At 42.8% G+C, this 23,398-nt stretch overlaps 1 protein-coding gene across 1 annotated transcript in view; it reads right to left on the reverse strand.

Annotated features, from left to right (window-relative positions):
* Nucleotides 1-2,151: 2,151 nt before the first annotated feature.
* FHIP1A (FHF complex subunit HOOK interacting protein 1A) overlaps nt 2,152-23,398 on the reverse strand; it is a 345,875-nt gene continuing 324,628 nt past the window's right edge. The window contains exons 9-13 of the mRNA XM_004469803.4: nt 20,885-21,075; nt 16,654-17,799; nt 8,775-8,953; nt 8,288-8,426; nt 2,152-2,522 (exon numbers count right to left, since the gene is read on the reverse strand). Coding sequence (XP_004469860.2) covers nt 2,266-2,522; nt 8,288-8,426; nt 8,775-8,953; nt 16,654-17,799; nt 20,885-21,075 — 1,912 coding nt within the window. The 3' untranslated portion in view covers nt 2,152-2,265. The remainder of the gene's footprint in view (nt 2,523-8,287; nt 8,427-8,774; nt 8,954-16,653; nt 17,800-20,884; nt 21,076-23,398) is intronic.

The following is a 23,398-nucleotide window of genomic DNA, read 5'->3' on the forward strand; positions in this document are numbered from 1 at the left end:
GATTATTTAGGTGAGCTTGCTTCCAGTACTACCACCTTCTCCCATGGGAAGTTAAATTTTCTTATTCACCCCAGATACCAGTCATCTCTGTCCCCTGTAAAGTAAGCCTACTTCAATACCTGTTAAAAACCATACTAAGAGGCACCTAATGGATCTCTTTCCTAAGGAGTGCTGTCCACAGAGGGGACCACGGTTCTATAATAAAGCAATATGAGCCAAGAAGAATTTACACCGCCACCAGAAAACAGGTGTAAATAAAACCAAAAACCTAAAGAACACAGTTTCCAGATGTGGCTTTAGCATTTTATGTTCCTGGTAAATACAAATAAGTAGCTAAATACTTGTGCACAACAAAGTTAAAGGATAATAAATTACAACCGAAATTCTATCCATAACTGTTCCTCTCTTTCTATCTTAAGCTGCCACCTTCTCCAGAAGAGATTTCTGGATTGTGCAAATACAACCAGGTGTTGGGAAGCTGAGAATAAGCCAGTCTGCTGGGCCTCAGACATTTTGGCTGCTGTACCACAGCTGGACAAACCATTCTTCAAGACAGACAAGTTTGAAGTCAGAAATGTATAAGTCAGAAATGTACAATGAATTGGTATCTTTGGTTTCTTCCCTAGACTCAGAAACTCTGATAGGCTGGCTCCTGAGAGCTAGCCCAGCCCAAGCCAGATCTCCTGGTATCTTTAGCCGGAAGGTTAGTTCTTTCTCTCTCAATACAAAGCTACTTCAACATCCCTGAAGCACAAAAGGGCCAGCTGCACTTCTGCCATGTCTCAGATATAACTCTTTCCTCCAGTGCCCCCCTGTACTAAGGATGCTGATTGACACCAAACCAGTGCTCCTAAGGCACAACCCCATCTGGCACCTGAGTAGGGACTGTCAGTCAACCAGGCCTGTGCTGCCCCCAGGTCTCAGCAGAAAACCCAACTGGGACTTCCAGTTTCCCTCCTGAACAGGGAGGCTCATCCTCATTACCTGCTTCTCGCCTACAGAACTGGGCCCAAAAGAAGGGAGCAGAATTTAATATCCATAAATATTTTGTGCTTTTCCCCCTCTTGGTGACTGTGGCTCTATGTAAAATTATGCCTCTTGGTGCAGGCTGAAAAGCAGCAGAAATGCACTAATACATCATGCTGGGGCTTTCTAATGAACCCCATTACTCAGAAGGCAGAATTTCTGTATGGCTTCGCATAGCTCCCTGTGACCTGTTTATGTTTGCAGCCCAGCTCCTAAAGTGGGCTATACAGTACCTGTTTCTCTACAAAGTGCAACATATTAGCAAAAGCAAACGATTTAAAACAATTACCAGTGTTTTTACAGATTTCATTTTCTTTACATTTATCCTTTGTCCCCAGTCTATCATTCTACTCCCCCCACCAAAAAATAAAATAAACCCACAAAATAGCTTCACAAGTTAATCTGTTTATATTCATGAAGCATTTTAAGGATGAACAATAGTTATCTTCTTATATAAGTATATGAAACCATGCTTTCTTCATCTGGTCCAAGTCCTAAAAACCAAAATAACTGTCTGCACAGGTACACTTCACTTTGTGCAAACACACTACAACAGCGCTATCTTCAGTGCTTAGGTAGTGATACATTGATTAAAGAAAGCTCTCAAGCAATAAGAAAACTTCCCTACATTCCAAACTCTCTCCAAGACTACAGCGGACTTCTGAGGGAGTTGGTGAGACCAGATTTGCCTGCAATAGGCCAGCACATGCTGGGCAGCACATGCTTTGAAGTAAAATTCAAAGGGACATGTGATAAGTGCTTGTGTGATGAAGGCAAGAAGGGGCTGAGCTATCCATCTTTAATCTTCCTATTTATAAAATGGAAGTCAAAATGCAGAAGGCAACAAGAGCTGTGTAAGTTGCAGATATGCACTAACCCTCTGACATGGGTACTTCCAGAAATCACTGAGCCCCAATATTCACTCAGTGCAATCTGAGCTGTAATATGAGTGACTGGAAGAGATGGGAGAAAAATGACCAAAAAAAGGAAGAAAAGCTGTCGAGGGAGCAGCAGTCACCTTAGAGACTTAGATTCTATATAACATAAGATGGAAAGACCTGGCTATAGAGAGAGGAGATATAAAGAAAATACACCCCCCTCCCCAAATCAAGTATTGTCAGGAAATATCAAAGTAGAAATTTTTATAAGCAGCTTTGCATTTAACATTCAGACAAAACACTAAAATCTTATAAAACATGAACCTCTCTTCAAAAAAAAAAACAAAAAACAAAAAAAAAGCTAACAACAGGAGTCCTCCAAGTCGCCCAGGATCTTGTAGCACAGGATGGAGTGTTCCTGGGCCAAGGCAGCCAGTTCCTTCAGGAACTCTGGGAAGAGGGCAGCAGCCAACATGGTGTTCCTCACCGGCAGGGGCAGGTTTGGGGGTGCCCCAGACACCTTGGTTCTGTTGGTCAGGAAGGGCTGAAGCACCCTCGGAGGACCTTCCACTAAAAGGTTCTTACCACTTCGAGTCCAGGAAGCATCATGAATGGGATCTGAAAGCAGAAACAAGGACTGTCATTGTGACCTTCCACCCTCTTAAATGAAGTGTGTGTGTGGTAAGGGGGAGGGTTTCTAGTCATGGACTCAGTTGTTATAACTGAGTCAAGTCTGAAGACCCCGCTCTTGAGCACATACCTTATTTCACATGCATAGGGCATGTGGTATGAGTTTTATACCTTTATGAGAACTCTGTGCTGAAACCATGGCAAAAATGAAGGTTTACCAAGAACCCTACATGCTGAGGATGTGGGGGTGTGGAGGTGGGGGAAGGCATCTCCTGCCTCTGGCATCAACGAGTGAAGACAACACAGCAGGAAGGACGGCCAGGTACCGCCTGCTCCCCTCACCTCCCAGTATTGAGGTGATTAGTGCCTTTGCTGGTTAAGCGCTCATCACATGGTGTAGCTACAGGAGGAAGGCTGGGCTACACAGCTCCAGTTGTGGCCACTAGGGTCCCCTGGTGACCCTCAGTCTCCTGGCCACATGGCCAGGGCAGAAGTCCTTTTTTCACCTAATTTCCTGTGATGTCTTGGATAGTTGGAAATAATGGAAAGGAAGTTGGATGCTGTTAGACCAGACTGGGAACTTCCTGCAACCACGGAGATGCAGGGGCAGCAAATGACTTAGATGCCTACATTGAAGTAGGGTTTCCGTGGGTTTCAATATCAATTTAAATAACGTAGGTCTAAGATGGTATGAGCCCAAACTGTGATAGTCAAGTGATTTACACTGTCATACCAAATCAGTTTTACTAATTAAAATGGTTTATACTTCCCTGAATATTTAATTCCTGAACATCTCTAGCCCTCATTACTTATAGAAATTATTTATGTCTTTTTCTGCCTCCTACCCAAACAGTCTCATCATTCATTATAAATCATAATATTCAAGCTCTTCGTTATTTTGGCTGCCTTTTGGAATTCAGTCCTATTTTTCAACACTCTTCTCCAAGTGGGAATTCTTAACTACAGTACTGAAAATTCTTGCTATTTTTAGTACTGTCCACATCTTACTACTATAGTCTTTATAGTGGTTTCTTTTTTTAATCCCCTATTTTACTGCTTTAAATATCCTATTAGATTAAAGCTTATCACAGTTCATGCCATAAAGAACTAGAAAAGACATAGAAAATCTGTCTGCTGCTACCTCTTGGCAAAAAATCACAATATGCCTTGACGACAGAATGAGGGCAAAAGTGTTACACCGCTGAGGTCATCCTGGTAGAGCACCCCCTTGCCCTGACCCTCAAGCCCTGTAACCCTCCAAAGGGCCCAGCAAAGCTGCACAGGAAGCTGGTAAATATGCACAGGAGTGAAGATTCTTGGGCACCAATTCCAGACCAAGACTGCACTGTCCATTCTTCTGCTGACTGCACTTCCTCGTAGCTCTGCACACCTAAATTGGACTAGCTGTAAGAGGCACCAGGCACAAGAATTAAGAGAACCGATTTTGAGCTTTCTGAGGGCTGAGCCCCCATCTGATAATGTGTCCTTCATAGCCCCTAGCACAAAGTTGTTCATTATTCAAAGCAGAAGCTAATAACACATATGTTGAACAAGTGAGTGAAGGAAGTGACCCACATAAGGTCTTCCCTCCTGACTCTCCCTGGAGATGTCTCATATTCCTCATCTTCATCTTTCTCTTTCAAATTCACTCTTCCTCTCCCCCGCAAAAAGGGCTGTTGTGGCTCCTTTTACTACCTTGAATCCATGAATAAGAAATGTCATCACTAAGGTTCACTTATCCAACTGGATTCTAGAATTAAAATTATATTCATGAAGATACCCAGTCAGGGAGTCTGAGGGGCAATTGGGCTAAATAATCCTTAAAGTGATTCCACCAGCAGCTGGGTCCTATCCGCAGGGCTCCCCTTTGGGTACTGGCCTTTCAGTGTACCAAAAAGTACCATCAAGCTCTTGATTCAAGAGCCAGGAGACCCAAGTTATGGTCCCTACCTGGCAACCAGCTAAGTATATAATTTCTCAGATTCCTTCTCTGTAAAACAGATCTTCCTTCCAGGATTAGAAATCACTGAAATTAATCTGAATATAAGCAAATATAAGGAACTCTCTGGTTTGGAAAGTATCTGAAGGGAAAAAATAAAAGCCCAGCCAGTAGATGAACCTGACAGACCAAGAGTCTAAAGAATCACAATGTGACAGCTCTGCAGCAGTGGTCACACAGAAATTTCCTTCTGCAGGTGCCTGAGTTACACCCTTTGTAAAAGGCCTCAACAAATGCACACAAATACCTGAAGAAAATGGCAGGGAGGAAGGGGAATATTAATAAATGGCAGAACCAGGAGTGGTTTTTTAAAACATTGGTCTGAAAAACTGAAATAGAGAGTTTTCAAGGCTAATACTGGGAAGATTTCAGAAGTTAGAAGAGAAATACATTATACATTCATCTTCCTGTCAGCAACATTAGGGAAAGGGCACATAAAGACACTGGAAACCAAAATATCTGGCCCATTACCACAATTCTTAATTGTAAAGCTGCTCTGTGTCCCAGTGAGAACAGGGCTCCCACATTCAACTCACTCACATGTGCACACATCACACTCAATGCTTCAGAAGTCAGCTTTGTACAAGGGGATAGGAACCTTTCTTGTTCTACTATTTAAAAGATTTTCTAAGTCAGGGGGTATTACTTTGCTAAATTGGAAAGAAATTAGAAAGTTAATTTGAGAAACTCAATTAAAAGGAAAGTCTTACAACCCAAGAAAAGCTTCCTACAGGTCAAAGAGTACCCCCGAATGTCACAGATCTTAAAAAGCACTGACCACACCTGACAAACTGTGAGTGGGAACAAGATCCTCCCGGCATATATCTGGCAACTGTGGCTGTCAGACAGGCAGACAGGAACAAAACACAGGTGTGAATATTGCCACCACTCCCCATCCCATCATCCCTTTCCCTGAAAGTATCGGCTAAGGTGCATGTCCAGTCATGCCAAAGTTGGCTCCGTGACTTGCTTTGGACAAAATGCAACAGAACTGACCTTGTGTGAGTTCTAGGTTGGAGCCTCAAAAGGTTTTATTACTATATGCTTCTGCTCTCACTACTGAAACCCTAAAGCCATGATATTGACAAGCCTGGGCTAATCCACTGGATCATGAGAAACCATCATTCCCCAAACCCAGCTGATAGCCAGATACGTGACCAATGCCATCCTAGACATCTAGCCAATTGCTGATGACAAACAAGTGAGTCCAGCCAAGATCACCAGAATCTCCAGCTAACCTCATAGACTCATGAGCAATCATTGTGGGTAGTAGGAGGCTTTTACGGACACAAAAGATCATGTCCTTAGAGCTAGTCTATTCTTATGGGTATGAACGTCTTATTGTAGGTGGGAACATTTGGTTAGATCACTTAAGTTAAAGGTCATTGATTAGGTTACTTCAGGAAGGTGTGACCCAGGGGATCTTAATCCTCTTACTGGAGAACTTTATAAATGTGATGGGTACAGAGAAACGGCAGAGAGAAAGGCATGGAAGCAGACACAAAGACACAGGTGCTCCAAGAAGAACCCACAAAGCTGAGAGAGAAACCTCAGACAGAGCAGCCAGAAGCGTTTCACAATGGAGCCCGGAGAAGGTAGAGATTGGCAGATGCTGCCATGAGCCTTATCACTGGCAGCGGCCTTTGGGCTACCAGAGAGGGCGTTGCCTGACCATGTCTTGATTTGGATACTCTTCTCAGTCTTGGAACTGTAAGCTTGCAAGCCAATAAACCTCATTGTAAAAGCCAATCCATTTCTGCTATATGGCTTTGGCAGCTTTTAGCAAACAAAAACAATCATAATGCTTTTGTTTTAAGCCACTGAGTTTTTGCAGTGGTTTGTTATGCACAAAAGCTAACTGACACAACTTCTTTTCATAGGGTGGGTGTAGCTGTTTGATATTATTGATGAATTCCAAAAAGAAATACTGGATTATGTTTGTAAATTGATTTTTTCCTCTGGATATATTAGATTATATTGGATTCAGAGGTTTGCTTGATTAAGTAATCATGTAAACCTCTTTATGCCAGTTGGGCGTTGAGTCCCCACCCACCAAGGATAAAAGGCATGGCAAAGGACAGAGTTGAGGGTTTCTGATGTTGGAGTTTTGATGTTGGCGTTTGATGCTGAAGTCTTAAGCTGCAGCCCCGGGTAAAGAGATAGAGCCATTCACCTGATAGTCTACAGTTGATCTTGTAGAGAGAGGCAAAGCCTAGAGAGCCTCATAGTCTACAGCTGACCTTGTGGAGGAAACAGAGGCGCTGAGCTTCCAGGAACCCAGGAAGCCTGAACCCTAGCAGACAGCCATCTTGCTCCAACATGTGGAAATAGAATTTAGTGAGGGACGTAACTAATGCTTTATGGCCTGGTATCTGTAAGCTCCTAAGTAAATACCCTTTATAAAAAACAACCAATTTCTGGTATTTTGCATCAGCACCCCTTTGGCTGACTAGTACGGTGGGTTATAGCATCACGATCCCTGTTCAGGAGGAGTACAGCTGACTGAGTGTTCTGTGCTTACGAGAGGCCAATTGGGGTCTGCAATCCAGCTTCCCACTAAGACGTGGGCTTCTTTCTCTCCAAGAATGGTCTTGTCAGCTCTCCTCAGAGTCCAATAGCCTGAAACCTGGTCCCTCATTTTACCAGTGGCACAAAGCCTACTTTCTTTTTCAAAATCTGCCTTGTAGTGCCCTAAGGCACTTATCACCTGCAGAGGTTACGCTTCTGGATAGTACTGTTCCCTGTATTAAGACTGAAGACCAGGCTTTCATTTGTTTTTGTTTCCCCCTAAATTCCTCTTTATAAACCACTGAGCTTTCCTTGTTAACACAAAGTCACTGCCTGCATTTCTGGCTGGTACCACACTTTGTTTCCTATATTGCAAAATAGATAGCTCAGCAGAGCTTCTGTTAAAGGATTGAAAATTGCCCAAAGTTATATTTTTGTATCCCAAGGGCTCTGCCTCTCTCAATCTTGTTTCTAATCATCCCAGGACTGAGAGCCACAAAGAAGCCTGACACATCTGTGTAGAGATAAGGTAAGAGTCATTGTAATATGGAGCATTACTTAATTTGTGCTCCCCAAGGCCTAAGTCACATCTCAGAGACAATGCAGCATCCAGCCTGTGCAGCCTGAGCTTAAACAAGACAAAGCAGCAGCACTCCCTCAGCCTGGCCTGCAGCAGGACCCTTCTCAGCAACGCCCCTCAGCACTGACCTGGCACCCTTGCCCTCCTGCTTTGTCAGGGCCCAATTCAACTGCCCCCTCTACAGCTGATTAAATGGCAATCTCAGGAATTTTAGGATGAGCATAATCTTTACTTCTGCCAGTCCAAGCAAGTGGTTTTTATCTCCTAGAGGCTCAAAGCACATTTATTTTTGGCCAGAGAGCCTGTGACAACATAATAAAGAGAACAGATGCCCTCCTCAAAAAATGGCTTGGGGTGTGTTTGTAATGCCTCTTTCTGGCCCATATGTGCCAACTTATTTACTTCTAGCCTTACAACAACCCACACATCAGCTCCTTCCCTTAACCACTCTCAGGAAAATAAATGCTCCGCTTGTCCCTTCAGAGTGGGAAAAGGCCAGATGTGGACAGGGTAGTCCTTTCTTTAAGTTTCAGAACAGTTTAGAGGTCCCTCCTAGTAGATAAAAATGAAAACGTCCTTCGATGCTTCTAGAGCCCAGGAAACAATGCACATCTGCGAACCCACAGAGGATATCCAAACCAGGAGGGTTTCAGAAACCTCGGTTACCTTTCGTTAGTGACTCAGGGGTTATATCAGACATGTCCACACGGAAGAGCAGGTATTGCTGGGCTTGTATGAGGAGTCCTGGGAAATCTCTCTCCACAGACGCAAACTGTTCAATTTTGTTTTTAACAGATGCAAGGACCTGTCAAAAACAACATTAATGATATTAATGTTTCACAATGGAATTTCACCTTCAGTTATCAAAATATCTTTCAGGTACTTGCAGGAACTATTACATCAGGCATTTGCTCATTTTGAACTGCCTGGCTGTTCCTGGAAGGACACCCTTGAAACATCAAACTAAATAAAGCTTTGCAGTTTGTCTAAAACAATCTACACAACTAGCTTAATAAGACAGGGAAGGAAAGCAAATTAATTAGAGGGATTTAAACAAGAACAACAACAAAATAATAACGGGAAAGAGGAAAGGAGCCCTGCAAATGAACACCCACATAATCAGCAGGTAAGGATGTGCGCCCAGCTAACATACCTGATAGAGAGAGCGGACACTCGGCTGGAAGACCATGTTGGTGTTGAGCAGAAAAGAGCGCAGGAGCGGCTGGGGATAGCTGGCTAGCTGAGTAATGATCCCAATAAGTAGCAAATTAACATGCAAAGAGTTCTCCAGCATGTTCTCCAGCTTTGACAGGACCACGCTGATAAATGGGCCTGCAGGAAGAATACAGGGCTTCAGGACTGGTGGCCATACAGGGATATTTTTCCTTGACAACTAAGGAGCTACTGGAGCCACAGCTCCCAAACTACCACAGGCCCCAGGTACAGACCCAGACATGCCAAACACGGCCAGCTCTCCTGACTCAAAACAAAAACAAACCACCCCCCACCAAAAGAAAGCAGAAAATATGCATGGGAACTAATATTTCCACTCGACAAATACTTTCAATGCTGGAAATTATAACAGCTCTTTTAAAAAAAATCAGACCATAAATAATTTGGGTTTTAAAAAATTTTTTAATTCATTTATTTTTGTTTTTTAGGAGGTACGAGGGATTGAATCCAGGACCTCACACATGGGAAGTAAACCTTCAACCACTAAGCTACATCCACTCCCCAATAATTTAAGTTTTAAAAATTAAAACATACATTTCCACACTATTTCTGCATTTCTTGAGGCTGCCAGTGCTCAAAAACATGACATGTACCATCTCATGATACTGTAGGGCTTCATATAAATATTAGAGGCCATAAAAACTTTTATTTTATTTTATTTTATTTTTTTAATCTTTCTTCTTTTTTTTTTTTTTTAAGATTTTATTTTTTTTATTTATTTAATTCCCCTCCCCTCCCCCGGTTGTCTGTTTTCTGTGTCTTTTTGCTGCGTCTTGTTTCTTTGTCCGCTTCTGTTGTCGTCAGCGGCACGGGAAGTGTGGGCGGCGCCATTCCTCGGCAGGCTGCTCCCTCCTTCGCGCTGGGCGGCTCTCCTTATGGGTGCACTCCTTGCGCGTGGGGCTTCCCTACGCGGGGGACACCCTGTGTGGCACGGCACTCCTTGCGCGCATCAGCACTGCACATTGGCCAGCTCCACACGGGTCAAGGAGGCCTGGGGCTTGAACCGCGGACCTCCCATGTGGTAGACGGACGCCCTAACCACTGGGCCAAAGTCCGTTTCCCCATAAAAACTTTTAGTATTGCAAACATCTTTGTATTATTAAAGAATACCAACCACATATAAGCTATGTGTACCAAACATCAACACTGTGAATAGGGATGGTCTACCTCAAACATGCACTGTGAAAAAGATTCTTCTTTGTCAAGCATCAAAACATGGAAGAACGAGAAGAAGACAAAGACAAGGGGTGAGGGAGGCCCTAGGCTGTACTTTCAGTGGCCCCGTGCAACTCAGCAACAATACGTTAATTTTAAGATGAAGGAGAAGGGATTCAGTTTTGGGAGACAGTTTGTGCCACAGGTTCCTTAAAAAAAGAAAATACACATGACTATAAAAGCAATTCATATAAAAATTAGACAAAAAGGAATGTCTATTAATTGGGTCACTAGAAAATTAATATTTTATGTCTGAGTCTACTGAAGGCAGGGAAAAATAAAGAGAAAAGATCTGATATCAAAAAAATTATTTGTAGATCTTTTAAATTTTTACCATAAAACTATTCCATTAAGTCCATTAAGAATTTTGTATTTCCCCAGTGAAGCTACTGATGTTGCCACTAAACCACAGCACATCTAAAACAAAAGCACACCATTTTGATGAATAAACATGCCTCATAAAGACTTTACTAACAATATGAGAGTAACAAAAACATACTTCATCACAAGATGTTTCATCAAAGTCCTAGTGGTAGAAGAAAGTAAAGCCCTTTGCAGGGAAATAGAACCTGTCTGTGAGAATGGAAACACCAAACCTAAACTTTTTACTAACACAGACAAGTAAGAGAGTACTGGTCAATATTCCTATCTCCAGGAATACAGAGAATGTCTCTCAGGGGACTCATAAAACTTGAAAGTTACCAAACCTTGATGTGTTGAGTTGTCCTCTGTTTAGCTTCAGTTTCCCCATCCTTGGGATGGGTGGCAGAGTTCCCCAGTCACTCTTCTACCAGAAAGTCCTTAGAGAAGCTTACAAAACAAAACCTGTAGAGTTTGCCAAACATTCAGAAACTCCAGACTGGAAGCCCAGTTTGAAAGCAACTAATGATTTTCTCATCAAGGACTCCTGAAAAGCCACTGGTAACTTTTCTTATGGCATCGCAACACAATTTTGGCTTCCAGGTAGAGCTTCAAGGAGAAGGCTGCTTCCCCTCACCCTCCTCAGCTCTGGACCTAGACCTTGCCCATTCCCCTCTCGCCCAGGGCAGTCCCTGGCTCTGTATCTATTCTCTTCAGGCAGGTCCATGAAATCATATTTAGGTTTGTAGACTCTTCCATAAAACATACATCCCAAATGTGATCTTTCAACTTTCTTTTCACGGTCCCAGATCACATTTGGCCTCATTCGGCCATCCTAAAACATGAAAGTTCCTGATCATGCAAGGGTCAGGGGAGACCACTATAAGGGGAACAAAACAAAGTAAAACAGCTTGAACTCCACCCTGTTGAGAGTAAGAGCGTGTTAGCATTTTCTCACTTGAATGATAGAATATTAGGTTAAAGTCAGCAGACTCTCATTATCCACTATTGACATTAATTACAACTTACTAGCTATGTGCAATAAAACACATATATTTAAAAACCCTTTCAAATTCCTGTATTATTCTTACTGGTTCAAGCACTTAAAAAAAAACTGCTTAGCAAAAACCAGTTACTACAAGAACACTGGCCAGCAACTGAAAATCAGAGAACTCAACTACAATTCAGAAAGTCAAACGTGTGTAAGGAGGAGTGAAAGGTAGTTTTTTCCTCTTCTCCTAGGAAGAAACTCCCTACCCATAAAATATTTAATTTTTCAGAAATAAGGTTATCTCCATCACCCCTCCTTGTCATTCATGTCCCCCCCCTCAAGTGCCCTATCCCCTTCCTGAAATAACTCACACCCTCCCTCCTGTATTTTCTAACTCCCAGAATGTAGTCCCATCAATTCTGTGCCTTGGAAAAGGTCTCCGTCATATCCCCTATCAGCACTGCCTTAGGCCAGAGTCTTATCTTTTCTTGTATGGACTCCAGCACCAGTTTTTCTATTTTAATTGAGACAAAAATGATTTAAAAAAGAAAATTAAAACAGTATAAAATTATACAATGGAAAACAGGCCTCCTCCCTCGAGGCAACCCCTACTAACAAATAGAGTCTAGTGTATTCTTCCAGAAATGTTTTCTGTATGTAATAAAATAATACTAGAATGGTTGCTGAAAGCATTTAATAAGCATGTACTATATGCCAGACAGTGTTCTAAACACTTCTCATGGGTCAGGTCACTTAATACAACCCTAGGAAGCATGTTTATTATTTGTCCTCATTTAAAAATGAGGCACAATGCTGAACACACATTGTAAATGATGGAGAAAGAATTCAGACTCTGTCTCCAGTGCTTGTTCTCTTAACCAGCATACTATCTTGCCTTCTAGGATGTGTGCGTGTGTGTTTATGTATGCATGTGCACCTCCCTCCTGGTATTCTTTCAAAAAAACAAATGACAACATTCTCTTCGCATTGCTCTGTACCATGCTTTTCCTGTTACTATATCCTGGAGACTGTCCCATGTTGGCACAGAGAGCTGCGTCATTCACCTCAAGAGTCAGTGGGTGCTGCATAAGTAAAGCAGTCTCCCCCGGGTGGGCATCTGGGCTGTTTCCAGTCTTCTATCATAAAGAATGCTGCAGTGGACATCCTTGTGTATACATCATTTTCACACATAAGTATAAATACCCCCTGTGAAATGTTCCTAAGAAACAAAATTACTGCATCAAAGTATTGGTGCACTTTGAATTTCAATAAGACTGTAAGAGCCTTTCACTTAATCTTCCTGGTACCAACCTCTCCTTGCTCTAGTATTTCCCACACTATATGGAGGGTAGCTTTTTCAAACAGACCCCACATATCACTCCCCAACTTTGAACACTTCAGGACCTTCTTAACTTCCAAGGGCACAAGGTTTTATTCCTCAGCTTGGCCCAAAAGCCCAACATAACCTGATATTAGCCAAGTTTTCCAGCCTCATTTCCCACCCTCTCTGCCCCACATGCTCCATGCTTTAGACATTCTCCTCTCAAAATACCCCATCGCTGTCAGGCTCTCTTGCCTTCCCTCTGCCTGCACTACCTCTGGTCGTTTCCTCTGCCTGCACTACCATTCTCATCCACTTTTACCTGTAAATTTCTATTCACTGTCCCACCCCTCCTCTGTGAAGCCCCACTCTACCCCCCTTCACTGAGCTCCCAAGGATGTGACGTACAATGACTAATTATGCATTTCTCACTAAAAAGAGTATAGTTCCTTGCTGATGTCTGCTCTGAAAGTCTGTGAACTCCATTTTTGTGTCCTTAATGCCTAGCATAGAGGCTGCCAAATATTAAGGCATCAATAAAAGGTTGCTAAATGCATGAGTAAATAAAACAAATTAAACAAAGGAATACTTTGGGAAGTGGCTGTGGCTCAAGCGATTGGGCTTATTCTGCCTACCACATGGGAGGCCCCGGGTTAGGTTCCTGGTGCCTCCTGGAGAAGGTGAGCTGGCACAAGGGGCATGCGCAATGGACAGGCATGGCAAGCTGATGCAACAAAAAGAGGCAAAAGAGGAAAGACAACGAGAGACACAACAAACCAGGGAGCTGAGGTGGCTCAGGTGATTGAGTGCCTATCTCCCATACAGGAGGTCCCAAATTGGGATAATGGTGCCTCCTAAAGGAGACAAGCACACAGCAAATGGACACAGAGAGCAGAGAGCAACCTCAAACAATGAGGGGGAGGGGATAAATAAGTAAATCTTTAAAAAAAACAAAGGAATACTTTGATTTTACTGGGAAGCAAATTCATCCTAGTGGAAATCAGGATTCCCTGGTGAGAAGGAAGTTAAGTCTAATACTACAGAGCATACTCAGAAGTTTGAAAACTATAAAGTTCATAGAAAAGGACAGAGAAAAAGTATTTCCTAACGCTGTGTACAAGTTTCAAAGGAGAAAAAATCAAGTTAAAATTACATATGTATCAAAAAACTCACATTCTGTTTTGTCAGTTCTCAGGTGTATCTTATGCTAACTATTGATGTTATTTAATAAAGCGTTACATTAGCTTCTTTTTTTCCTCTTTAGCCCTAAGCTATGCTTTGTTTCCTCAAATTACATACTTCCCAGAGATGAAGCCCCTTTGTTTTAAAAAGTTGGCATTGGGGAAGCGGCTGTGACTCAATCAGTTGGGTTCCCGTCTACCATGTGGGAGGCCCTGGGTTTGCATCCCGGGACCTCCTTGTGAAGGCAGGCTCACCCGCATGCCACGGTGCCAGCCCGCAAGCGCCGCGGAGAGCCACTCAGCAAGGTGACGCAACAAAAAAGGAGACACGTAAAAACACAGAAGAGCGCGCAGCAAACGGACACAGAGAGCAGACAGCAAGCAAGTCACGGGGGGGGGGGGTGTGGGGGGTGGAATATTAAAAAAAAAAAAAAGTGGCATTCTAGAAAATAATCTTCATTAGTCACATCATAAGTGGCCCTGATGTCCTATGAGAAGACAGCAGGACAAAGCCTGGGGTTTCCTGCTGGGCGGGAGTGCACGGGGCAGGCCATCAGCAAACCTGTGACGTGGGGGAGGTTAATTCTGCCCTTTTCCCTCTGACTGAGCTCTCCCCCGCTCTTCAGTCAGCCAGAGCCCTCCAGCCCCCAACTTTTATCAAGTGGGAGAAGTGAGAACATCTAATCCTTTTTATATATGATTGACTGACTGACTGAATTTTAATTAAAATGCATTCACACTGAAATATTATATCAATTATAACCTCAAGCTCTTTAATTGTGGAATTAAAAGCTTTCTCCCTGTTTAAATAGTCAGGCATCAGTAAATAGATGAATAAAGACTGGGACAAGACAGTACAAGATGTCCTAGAAATTATATTAGCCCAGAGCTGGACCAGAGGAGATCTGATTTAGGCTATGCTGGGTGACCCAAGGAGGTGGGAGCACGGTCCCTCTTCACCAAGCTGCTCCCTGCTTGCCAGGGAAGGACCGGGCACAACTGAGGCCGCCGGGGCTGCCTGTGGGAACACTGATAGTGACCTCCACACAAGCATCCAGCCCTCACAGGAGCAGAGGGTCTGAGGGCCACAGCCACACGTAAGAGTGGCAGCCAAGAGCCACCTGCAAGGCCTGACTCCAAAGCCACTGCCTGTCCCTTTGTGTCACTAGTTTCTTCCAGGACCTCTCATTTGCTACTTGACCACCATTGAGAGGCCCAACTCTAGCCTTCCCTGATCTTAATGAACCTTCTGTGCCAATTCTCTCTGCATCAGGATTGGCAGATTGGGATATTTTGGTTAATATTTAGTGACATTTTCTGTCACAATTCCTCACCCCTCCCCTTGTCTGGTATCCTATCCTATCCCTTTGCCTCTTACATGATTTGCCATTATATGAGGGTGTGCCCCTGGTACACACCCATTCTGTCACAGAGCTAGAACTTTATGTGGGTTTACTCTACTTATTTTTGAGTGAAGATTTTGTGGTTATCTGAAATAGGATCCTAGACAAAAACACAACCACCCCCACTGGCCTCTGACATATGTACACAGCTGCATTAATTCAGAAAGTACTGAGCACCTACTATGTGCTCTGTTCACTATTGAGCTGCTGGGGATAGAGCAAAGAACAAACCAGTATCTCTGCCCTCGAGGAGCATGCATTCTAGTGGGGGAGAAAGATAATAATCTTTTAAAAGTACACATAAAAGGAGAAGTGGATTTGGCTCAACAGATAAGAGCATCTGCGTACCACACAGGAGGTCCAAGGTTCAAACCCCGAGCCTCCTGACCCATGTGAAGCTGGCCCACGTGCAGTGCTGATGTGCGCATGGAGTGCCCTGCCACACAGGGGTGTCCCGTGCGTAGGGAGCACCACGTGCAAGGAGTGCACCCTGCACGGAGAGCCACCCTGTGTGAAAAAAGTGCAGCCTGCCCAGAGCGGCACCGCACACACAGAGAGCTGATGTAGCAAGATGACACAACAAGAAGAGACACAGATTCCCAGTGCCACTGACAAGAATGCAAGTGGACAAAGAAGAACACACAGCGAATGGACAGAGTGCAGACAATGGGGGGAAGGGGAGAGAAATAAATAAAAAATGAATCTTTAAAAATAAAAAAGTACACATAAAGAGAACAGATGTGGCTCAAGCAGTTGAACACCCACCTCTCACAAGGGGGAGGAGGGCCAGATTCGCTTCCAGGTGCCTCATGAAAAAGCAAAATCAAACAACAAGCAAAACAAACAAGAAAACCAACTCAGGGGAGTCAAAGTGGCCCAGTGGTTGAGCACTGGCTTCCCATATACGAGGTCCTGGGTTCAATCCCCAGCCCCCAGGACCTCAAAACACACACACACACACGAAAATAAGCACCAAAGAAAAAAGAAATGAGACTAAAGGAAATGAGGCTACTAAATAATATGACTAAATTGCTTAGGTGGCTTAATCAGTCCTATTACTTCATCACAGACATACTAAGGGAAGTGACTAAAAGGTAACTTAATTACTAAATTAACCCCTAATTTGCTAAACAATGCATTCACTGCAAAAATGACAAAATTAAACTAGATTCAAATTCAGTCATCCCTCTTTGCTCTTTATAAAAATATTTTCACACCTGTTCGGTAAGCAGATCATTGCTCCTCACCTCCACCTACCTCACTTTCCTGCTCCAATATGTATAAGTACTTTGAAAAGCAGAAACCACAAAACAGTGTAAGGCTGTCACCTGTGAACGGGGTGCTCTGAGTCCTCCCTTGATGGTGACTGGCAAAGGCAGGCTCATCTCTTGCCCCAAAAGGGGAAGGTACAGTCTCTACAGGAGGAGTTTCTGCTATAAAAGAGTCAAAGTCGTCATCCTCATCCTCTTCTGGCTCCTTCTTTCCCTCCTCTTCTCCCTCCGTTTCTTCTTTGCTCTCTCCTTCCTTTCTCTCTTCCTCTTCTGCAGGAAGCAAGGCATCAGATGTGGGGAAACGCGGTTCTATTAAGCCCTCGGGGCCAGAATCCAGCTCCTGAATGATCTGGTTGTACTGGGCAATGAAGTCTTCGCTCTCTGGGTTAACAACCATCAGGTTTGCGTCGTGCTTTCCCACAGAGGCAGGGGTTAACACTGAGTTTGATTCTGGGGCTACCTCACTTTCGCTCTCTTGTTTTGATTCCTTGGACACAATTTGTACCTGCTCTGACATGCCGCTATCACACTCCTCCTCTGAATCTGTTTCTGACTGAGGACTGCGAAGGGGGCCATTGTTCATCAGGGGGCTCTGAACCTCGCTCTGGGCTTCAGTGGCTGATCCTGCCGTTTCCTCCTGTGCATTTCTAGCATCCTCAGAGTCCTTCTCAGCACACAACCTGTACACCATCACATCATCCTGAAAGTCTGACTCTTCAATGTAGGAGCCTTTGAAGAGCAGAATGGCATTTTTCTTCATCTCTTGGATGTGTTTCGGGGGATCAATTGGCACTGGAGGGTCTGAGTTTTCCGGATTCTCATTGGGCCCAGGGGAGTTCATATCAGCCCCTGAGGAGATGCCAGTGTCATAGCTGTCATCCCATTCCAGCTCTGTCTGGCTCTTCTCCTTTCTTGGAGCCAGCTGAGAGCCCATCTTACTGGGGAATTGCTGTTGGAGACTAAACACAGCAGGGTAGGCTGAAGTCATACTGCTCTCCTCTGTCAGACTCTGGAGAAGTGTCCCAGGGTCTGGGGACTCTCCGTCGTACAGAGTGGACCACATGCGGCAGTCTCTCATGCAGTGGAGGATGTTGGTGTGAGCCTCCCAGAGGTACTGCAGGTAGCTGATGTCCAGGGCCTTGCCGTATTCCACAATGCAGGCTGAAGGAGAGAACATCTCAGGGAGCAGCTGCTCCATGGGCCCTGCAAGCCAAGGCAGAAACAAGTCAGAACAAGCCCCTGTTTTACACTTCAGGGAGGTGTTGGCGCAAATATAGTGCGTAGAGATGTGACTCACTTGAGCTGCTAGAACTTTGTTTCATCAGCCACATTGGTTAAAATAAATTTCTGATTAAATGATTTCTGAATAATAAAAATGGTTATATTATAAGAAGAAAAGATAGGAACAGAAACTCAGCCCTAACAAGATACAACACCAATATGGGCAAGTCAGATATTGGCTATGGTCAATGCAAAACTATTATTTGATATCAGTCAGAGAAATAAGAGCTAACAATGACAACCTCTCAGGTTGGTGAGAGGATTAAATTAGGTAATATACTTAACACAGCACCCACGACAGAGGAGGCAATAATTTAAAAGTTTTGAAATTTGATTCCAAGGTAGAAGGCCAGTAACCCATGAATAAACTCTGGGTTCTTAGAAAAGCCTATTAACTCCTTCTGCCTACTGGGAACTATCAGGATATTGATATGTATCAAACAGTCTCTTACAGAAAAGTCATATTCAACACCAAAATTGGCCTTTTAACTTAAGAATGCTTCTTGTGCTACCATATGATACTATGCCTTTGATGTGGAAACCTCCTCATTCAAAGAGCTATTAAAAATATCTGCATTTAAGTGTGCATTTTCTCACTCAAAAAAATTAATAAATATTTTCCTATTCCTTAAATACCTACTATGTGGCAGGTGCTCTGTCAATGCTATCTAATTTAATTCTCATAATAACTCTATGTGGTATGTATTATTTTCTGCATTTACAGAAGAAGAAATTGAGTCTCGGCAATGAAAAAAAAACGCAACTACTGAGTGGCAGAGCCACAACTCAAAACACAGGTTGTCTCATGCCAACCCCTCTGCTTTTCCTTTGAAGCCTCGCCTTTGTAAGTCTCTCATCTCTTCATTACCTAAATCTCTACCAAACTGGATCAGATTTGAGTCTTTAAGAAATAAACATTTACAAGTCATCAGGGTGGACATAATTCACTTTTACAGCTCTACCATGAAAAGCTTAGTGCTTACCCCTTATCTCTTAAAAAAAATCACATAAAAAAACTACTATCATCAACATTTACTGGGCACTTACTACATGCCCGTCAATCTTCTTAGAGCTTTACATGTCTTAACTCACTTATCCTTGTAACACTCTTTGAAGTAGATAAGTAGTATTTTATAGATGAGAAAAAAAGTTTCGAAAGATTGAGTTATTTGCCCAAGAAAATGGCACAGCCAAGATTCAGGATTTGAGCTGTTAACCACTGCACAATGATGAGATCATCTATCTATCTGACCATCCATCTATTAGGATCTTTTTCTCTTCTGTAAGGCAACCCTAGAGGCAGTTTACTGGAAAGAAGATGGAATATGGAATCCAAAAACTTGCTGGTTATGCAAACTTGAACAAGGCAATTCCTCTCTCTGAGTTTGTTTCTTCTTCTGTAAAATGGGAATACTACCTTCTTCAATGGATCAAATGTGATAAAACAGGGAAAGAATTTGGCAAGTTGCAGACACTCAACAATCATACGTTTAACTTGGATTTTGAACTGAGGTAAGGTCAGCCACAGGATCATTCTTGAAACAACTTGTTTAGCAAATTAAAACAACATAAGTTTTCAAGTATGTTTTTTAAAAATTAACAACTGGATAAGAAAATGGAAGATATTCACAATATCTTCCTAACAAGAAAACACGCTTAAGATACAGTTTATTATACCACCACATAAAATCATTATTTTTTTTTAAGATTTATTTGTTTCTCTCCCCACCCCACCCCAGTTGTCTGTTCTCTGTGTCTATTTGCTGCATGTTTTTCTTTGTCCACTTATGTTGTCATCGGCACAGGAATCTGCGTTTCTTTTTGTTTCGTCATCTTGTTGTGTCAGCTCTCCATGTGTGGGCGGCGCCATTCATGGGCAGGCTGCACTTTCTTTTGCGCTGGGCGGCTCTCCTTACCGGGTGCACTCCTTGCGCGTGGGGCTCCCTTACGCGGGGGACACCCCTGCGTGGCACAGCACTCCTTGTGCACATCAGCACTGCACATGGGCCAGCTCCACATGGGTCAAGGAGGCCCTGGGTTTGAACCGCGGACCTCCCATGTGGTAGACGGACGCCCTAACCATTGGGCCAAGTCCGCTTCCCAAAATCATTAATTTCCATGCACATAGCCTATCTTTATATAAAAACCAAGACTCAGTGAGATGATAATTTCTAAAAATTATATTTATGCCAAATGTGAGGATATTTTCAGTCAGATAGCCAGCTTATAGATCTACTTTATGTAGGAAGACTGTAGATGAGTGGACAGATGACTTTGTTTGGGGAGATACTAGAATACAGATTGGAAACTCCTGAATCAATGCTGGACTAGACCATTTCCTTTTGGTCACAAACAGGCAGAATCGTCCTGACAGAAACAGCAATATGACCACCAAAATACACAAATTCCCCCTTGCTTCAGCTGCCTACTAGAGGGCCAAGGTTGATAGAAATGGCCATATAAATTTTAATTGTATTGGGGGAACTGTAGATGACAATTAGACACAAATACTATAACTCATGTAAAGACAATATTTATGAAAGCCACCTCATTAGGTCAATCAAATGAATCATACTGTTGCTATATCACAAATTTCAAATTTCATAATGAAAAATTATTGACAAGCATAGAGTTTACAAATAGGTCATTGTGGAAATTAAAATAAAGGCTAATTCTGTCTCAGCTGTGGTTATCTCTGTGCCCACCCCCCATTTTCTTTTAAAAGACACACCATTACATTTTTTCACATTTGGCCTTTGAGGATACCACTAGAAAGCCTCCTTAAAATAATGCCTCAGATCGCAACCAGGTAGTGGCTGGGTGCTTCAATGACACTGATTCAAGTGTCCAAAATTCCTAATGAAGCAGAAAAGGACCCTCATTAGTCATTCATAAAAGAAACAGGACTCACTACATCAGTCCTTGCCTATCCAAATTGATAGGTACCCCAAGGAGAGATGGAATCTGGCATCATTCTGTTTAAAGATACTTAGAAGCAAGTTCTCACCTGAACTATCATGTGTACACTTTGACCAGAGAATATAATCTCTCTCTTGGTTCCCAAGTGTCAGAGTGATCCCACTGGAGCAGCAGATGGGGGTCAGGGCGAGCAGCTTGGCTGCAGAAACAGAGTAACAGTCTCTCTCCTTCACAGCCCACCTTTGACTCAGCATCATGTGATTGCAGGGGATCAAATACCTGGAAGAACAAAAAGAGCTTGCATTCAGTCTCTGCAATGACCGTTTCTAGTCAGCCACCTCCTAAACCATGATCATCCTCTCACTCTCCATCCATCCATCCCACCCAGCCACCAGAGTTCACTCACTTGCTTAAAAGATTTTAAGGTTTCTTTGCTGTGAAAGAACCAACCCTCAGCAGAGTGTTTAAAGGCCTTCACAATTTAACTTCCACTTCTCTAACCCTTTTTGCTCCGATGCCCTCTAAGTGTAACATTTACCTGGAATGCCTTTTCCCCATTCTCTGCCTAGCAAGTGACTACTCTTTCTTTGAAATACAGCATTAATGTCACCTTCTCTGAGAAGATTTTTGAATCCACTAAGACAGGGCTAATCCTTCCCTCTACTATGCTCACAGCCCTCTCATAAAGCACCATTACCTTCAATCACATTTATTTCTGTTTCTGCCTCTAAAAGTATGTGCTACCAGAGCAAGGGCACTACTTCAATATTTTGTCTTATAATCCCAGAAACTCATAGTGAGCAATGAATGACAGCAGTTTCAAGAAAAAGCAAAGAGCCTCTCCAGACTGAAAACCCCCTCTCATATTCTCAAGCAGGATTGTAAGAAAATATGGTGGCTAAGGATTCACTGATGAGCACTGGAACCGAATTCACACAAAACACTTTTGGTTGGTGAACAAAAGCATCTTGGCATCATTATGAGCCTGGAGACAAGAAAATTTGGGCAACCATTTCTAAATATGTGGGCTTCATAAGTAAAATAAAGCATGTTTAAATGGCTTACTTTCATAAGAGCAAGGAATACACCACTTGTGGCAGATTGAATTACATACCCCAATTTAGACATGTTCCTAATCTTAATCTAGATTCCTAAGGGTGTGAAAGCATTATAAATAGTACTTTTTAAGTTAAGGTATGGCCCAACTTAAAGAGGGGTGGGTCTTAATCCACATTACTGGAGGCCTTATAAAAAGAAAAAACTAGAAGCCAGAAGTTGGTGAAGGCCTCATCACAAGAAGAAGCCAGAAATTAATGGAAACTGGAAGAGCTGAAGAAAGAAGAGGACATTTCCATGTGATGGGAGGCAGATATACAAGCCAAGGAATCCCAAGGATTGGCAACAGCCAGCACCAAAATACTATAGATTCCAGGAGAAAGCAAGCTTGCCAATATCTTGATTTTGGACTTCTTCAAGCCCCAAAACCATGAGTCAAATAAGTGCTTGTGGTTTAAGCTAACCCACTGTATGGTATTTGTTATACAGCCTAGTAACTAAGATATCATTTATACAAAACAAAAATGAAGCAAATGTGATGGAGGTGTCATTGCCAGAGCTAACCATCACATATCTGTGCAGGAGCCAATTTCAGAAAGGCCTAAACCCTTACATGAACAACTACAATCTTTAATAAAATGGAATGCTTTTCTTTCTGCTTTCAGAAAACAAACTATGGTCAAGGTTCAGTTAACAAGATAAAAAGTACCACTTTCAGGATATGTCTTGAGGCCTGTAAATATAAAGACATCTCCCATACTTCCTGTTACTCCAACTAAAGAAAACCTATTCTTATATTAATGACTGATCCATTGCAAGCACCCTGAGTCAAGGAGGAAAAGAGATTTAATTCTCTTCATGGTACTTTACAATAAAGGTTTTAATAATATTTTCCAAGTATGAATGACAAATTCTTCACTTATTCTTCAGTACTCAAAAAACTCAAACCATTTCTTAAGTATTCTGAATATCTAAACAGAGAGGTGAAGGGATCCGATTTTCCTCTCCCCCCATCCCAAGCAAACATACATACCTTAAGCATCAACTGCTATCACTAACATCCAGACATGCCCCAAATGTCTGTTGTGGAGACATCTATTTTCCTAAGTTCAATTTCATGAAAGTTGAAGGTTATAAGAATGGAATGGAAATACACAGGAGGACAGTATGGGAAAAGGGGCAGATCTGTTCTAATTCTTGGCTCAGCTTGAGGGACCTGTGTCTCAGACTATTGGATGCTGCAGAGGCAGAAAGTAAAGGAGCTCTTTTCCACAAGGATCTCTGTAGAGATGCTTAGGTAACCAAGAATGATGCAGAGGAGAAAGGTATTCTCCCATCTCTCTCTAAACAAAGCACAGCTCTGGTCCAGCATGCACCAGGGAATGCAGCGCTATGCCAGCTCCTCACCACCTCTCTATATCCAGGAGGTGGCTGGTCTACAGCAGAACAGAGATGAGGAAGCACCCACAAAAGTGGCCAAAGCAGGTGAAGAGACAATGGCAGATGCTGTAACTATGGTAGGAGACAGATTTGTTCATGAATATAT

Source organism: Dasypus novemcinctus, chromosome 1 (assembly GCF_030445035.2).
Source record: "Dasypus novemcinctus isolate mDasNov1 chromosome 1, mDasNov1.1.hap2, whole genome shotgun sequence".
In the NCBI taxonomy this organism is placed as follows: Eukaryota; Metazoa; Chordata; class Mammalia; order Cingulata; family Dasypodidae; genus Dasypus; species Dasypus novemcinctus.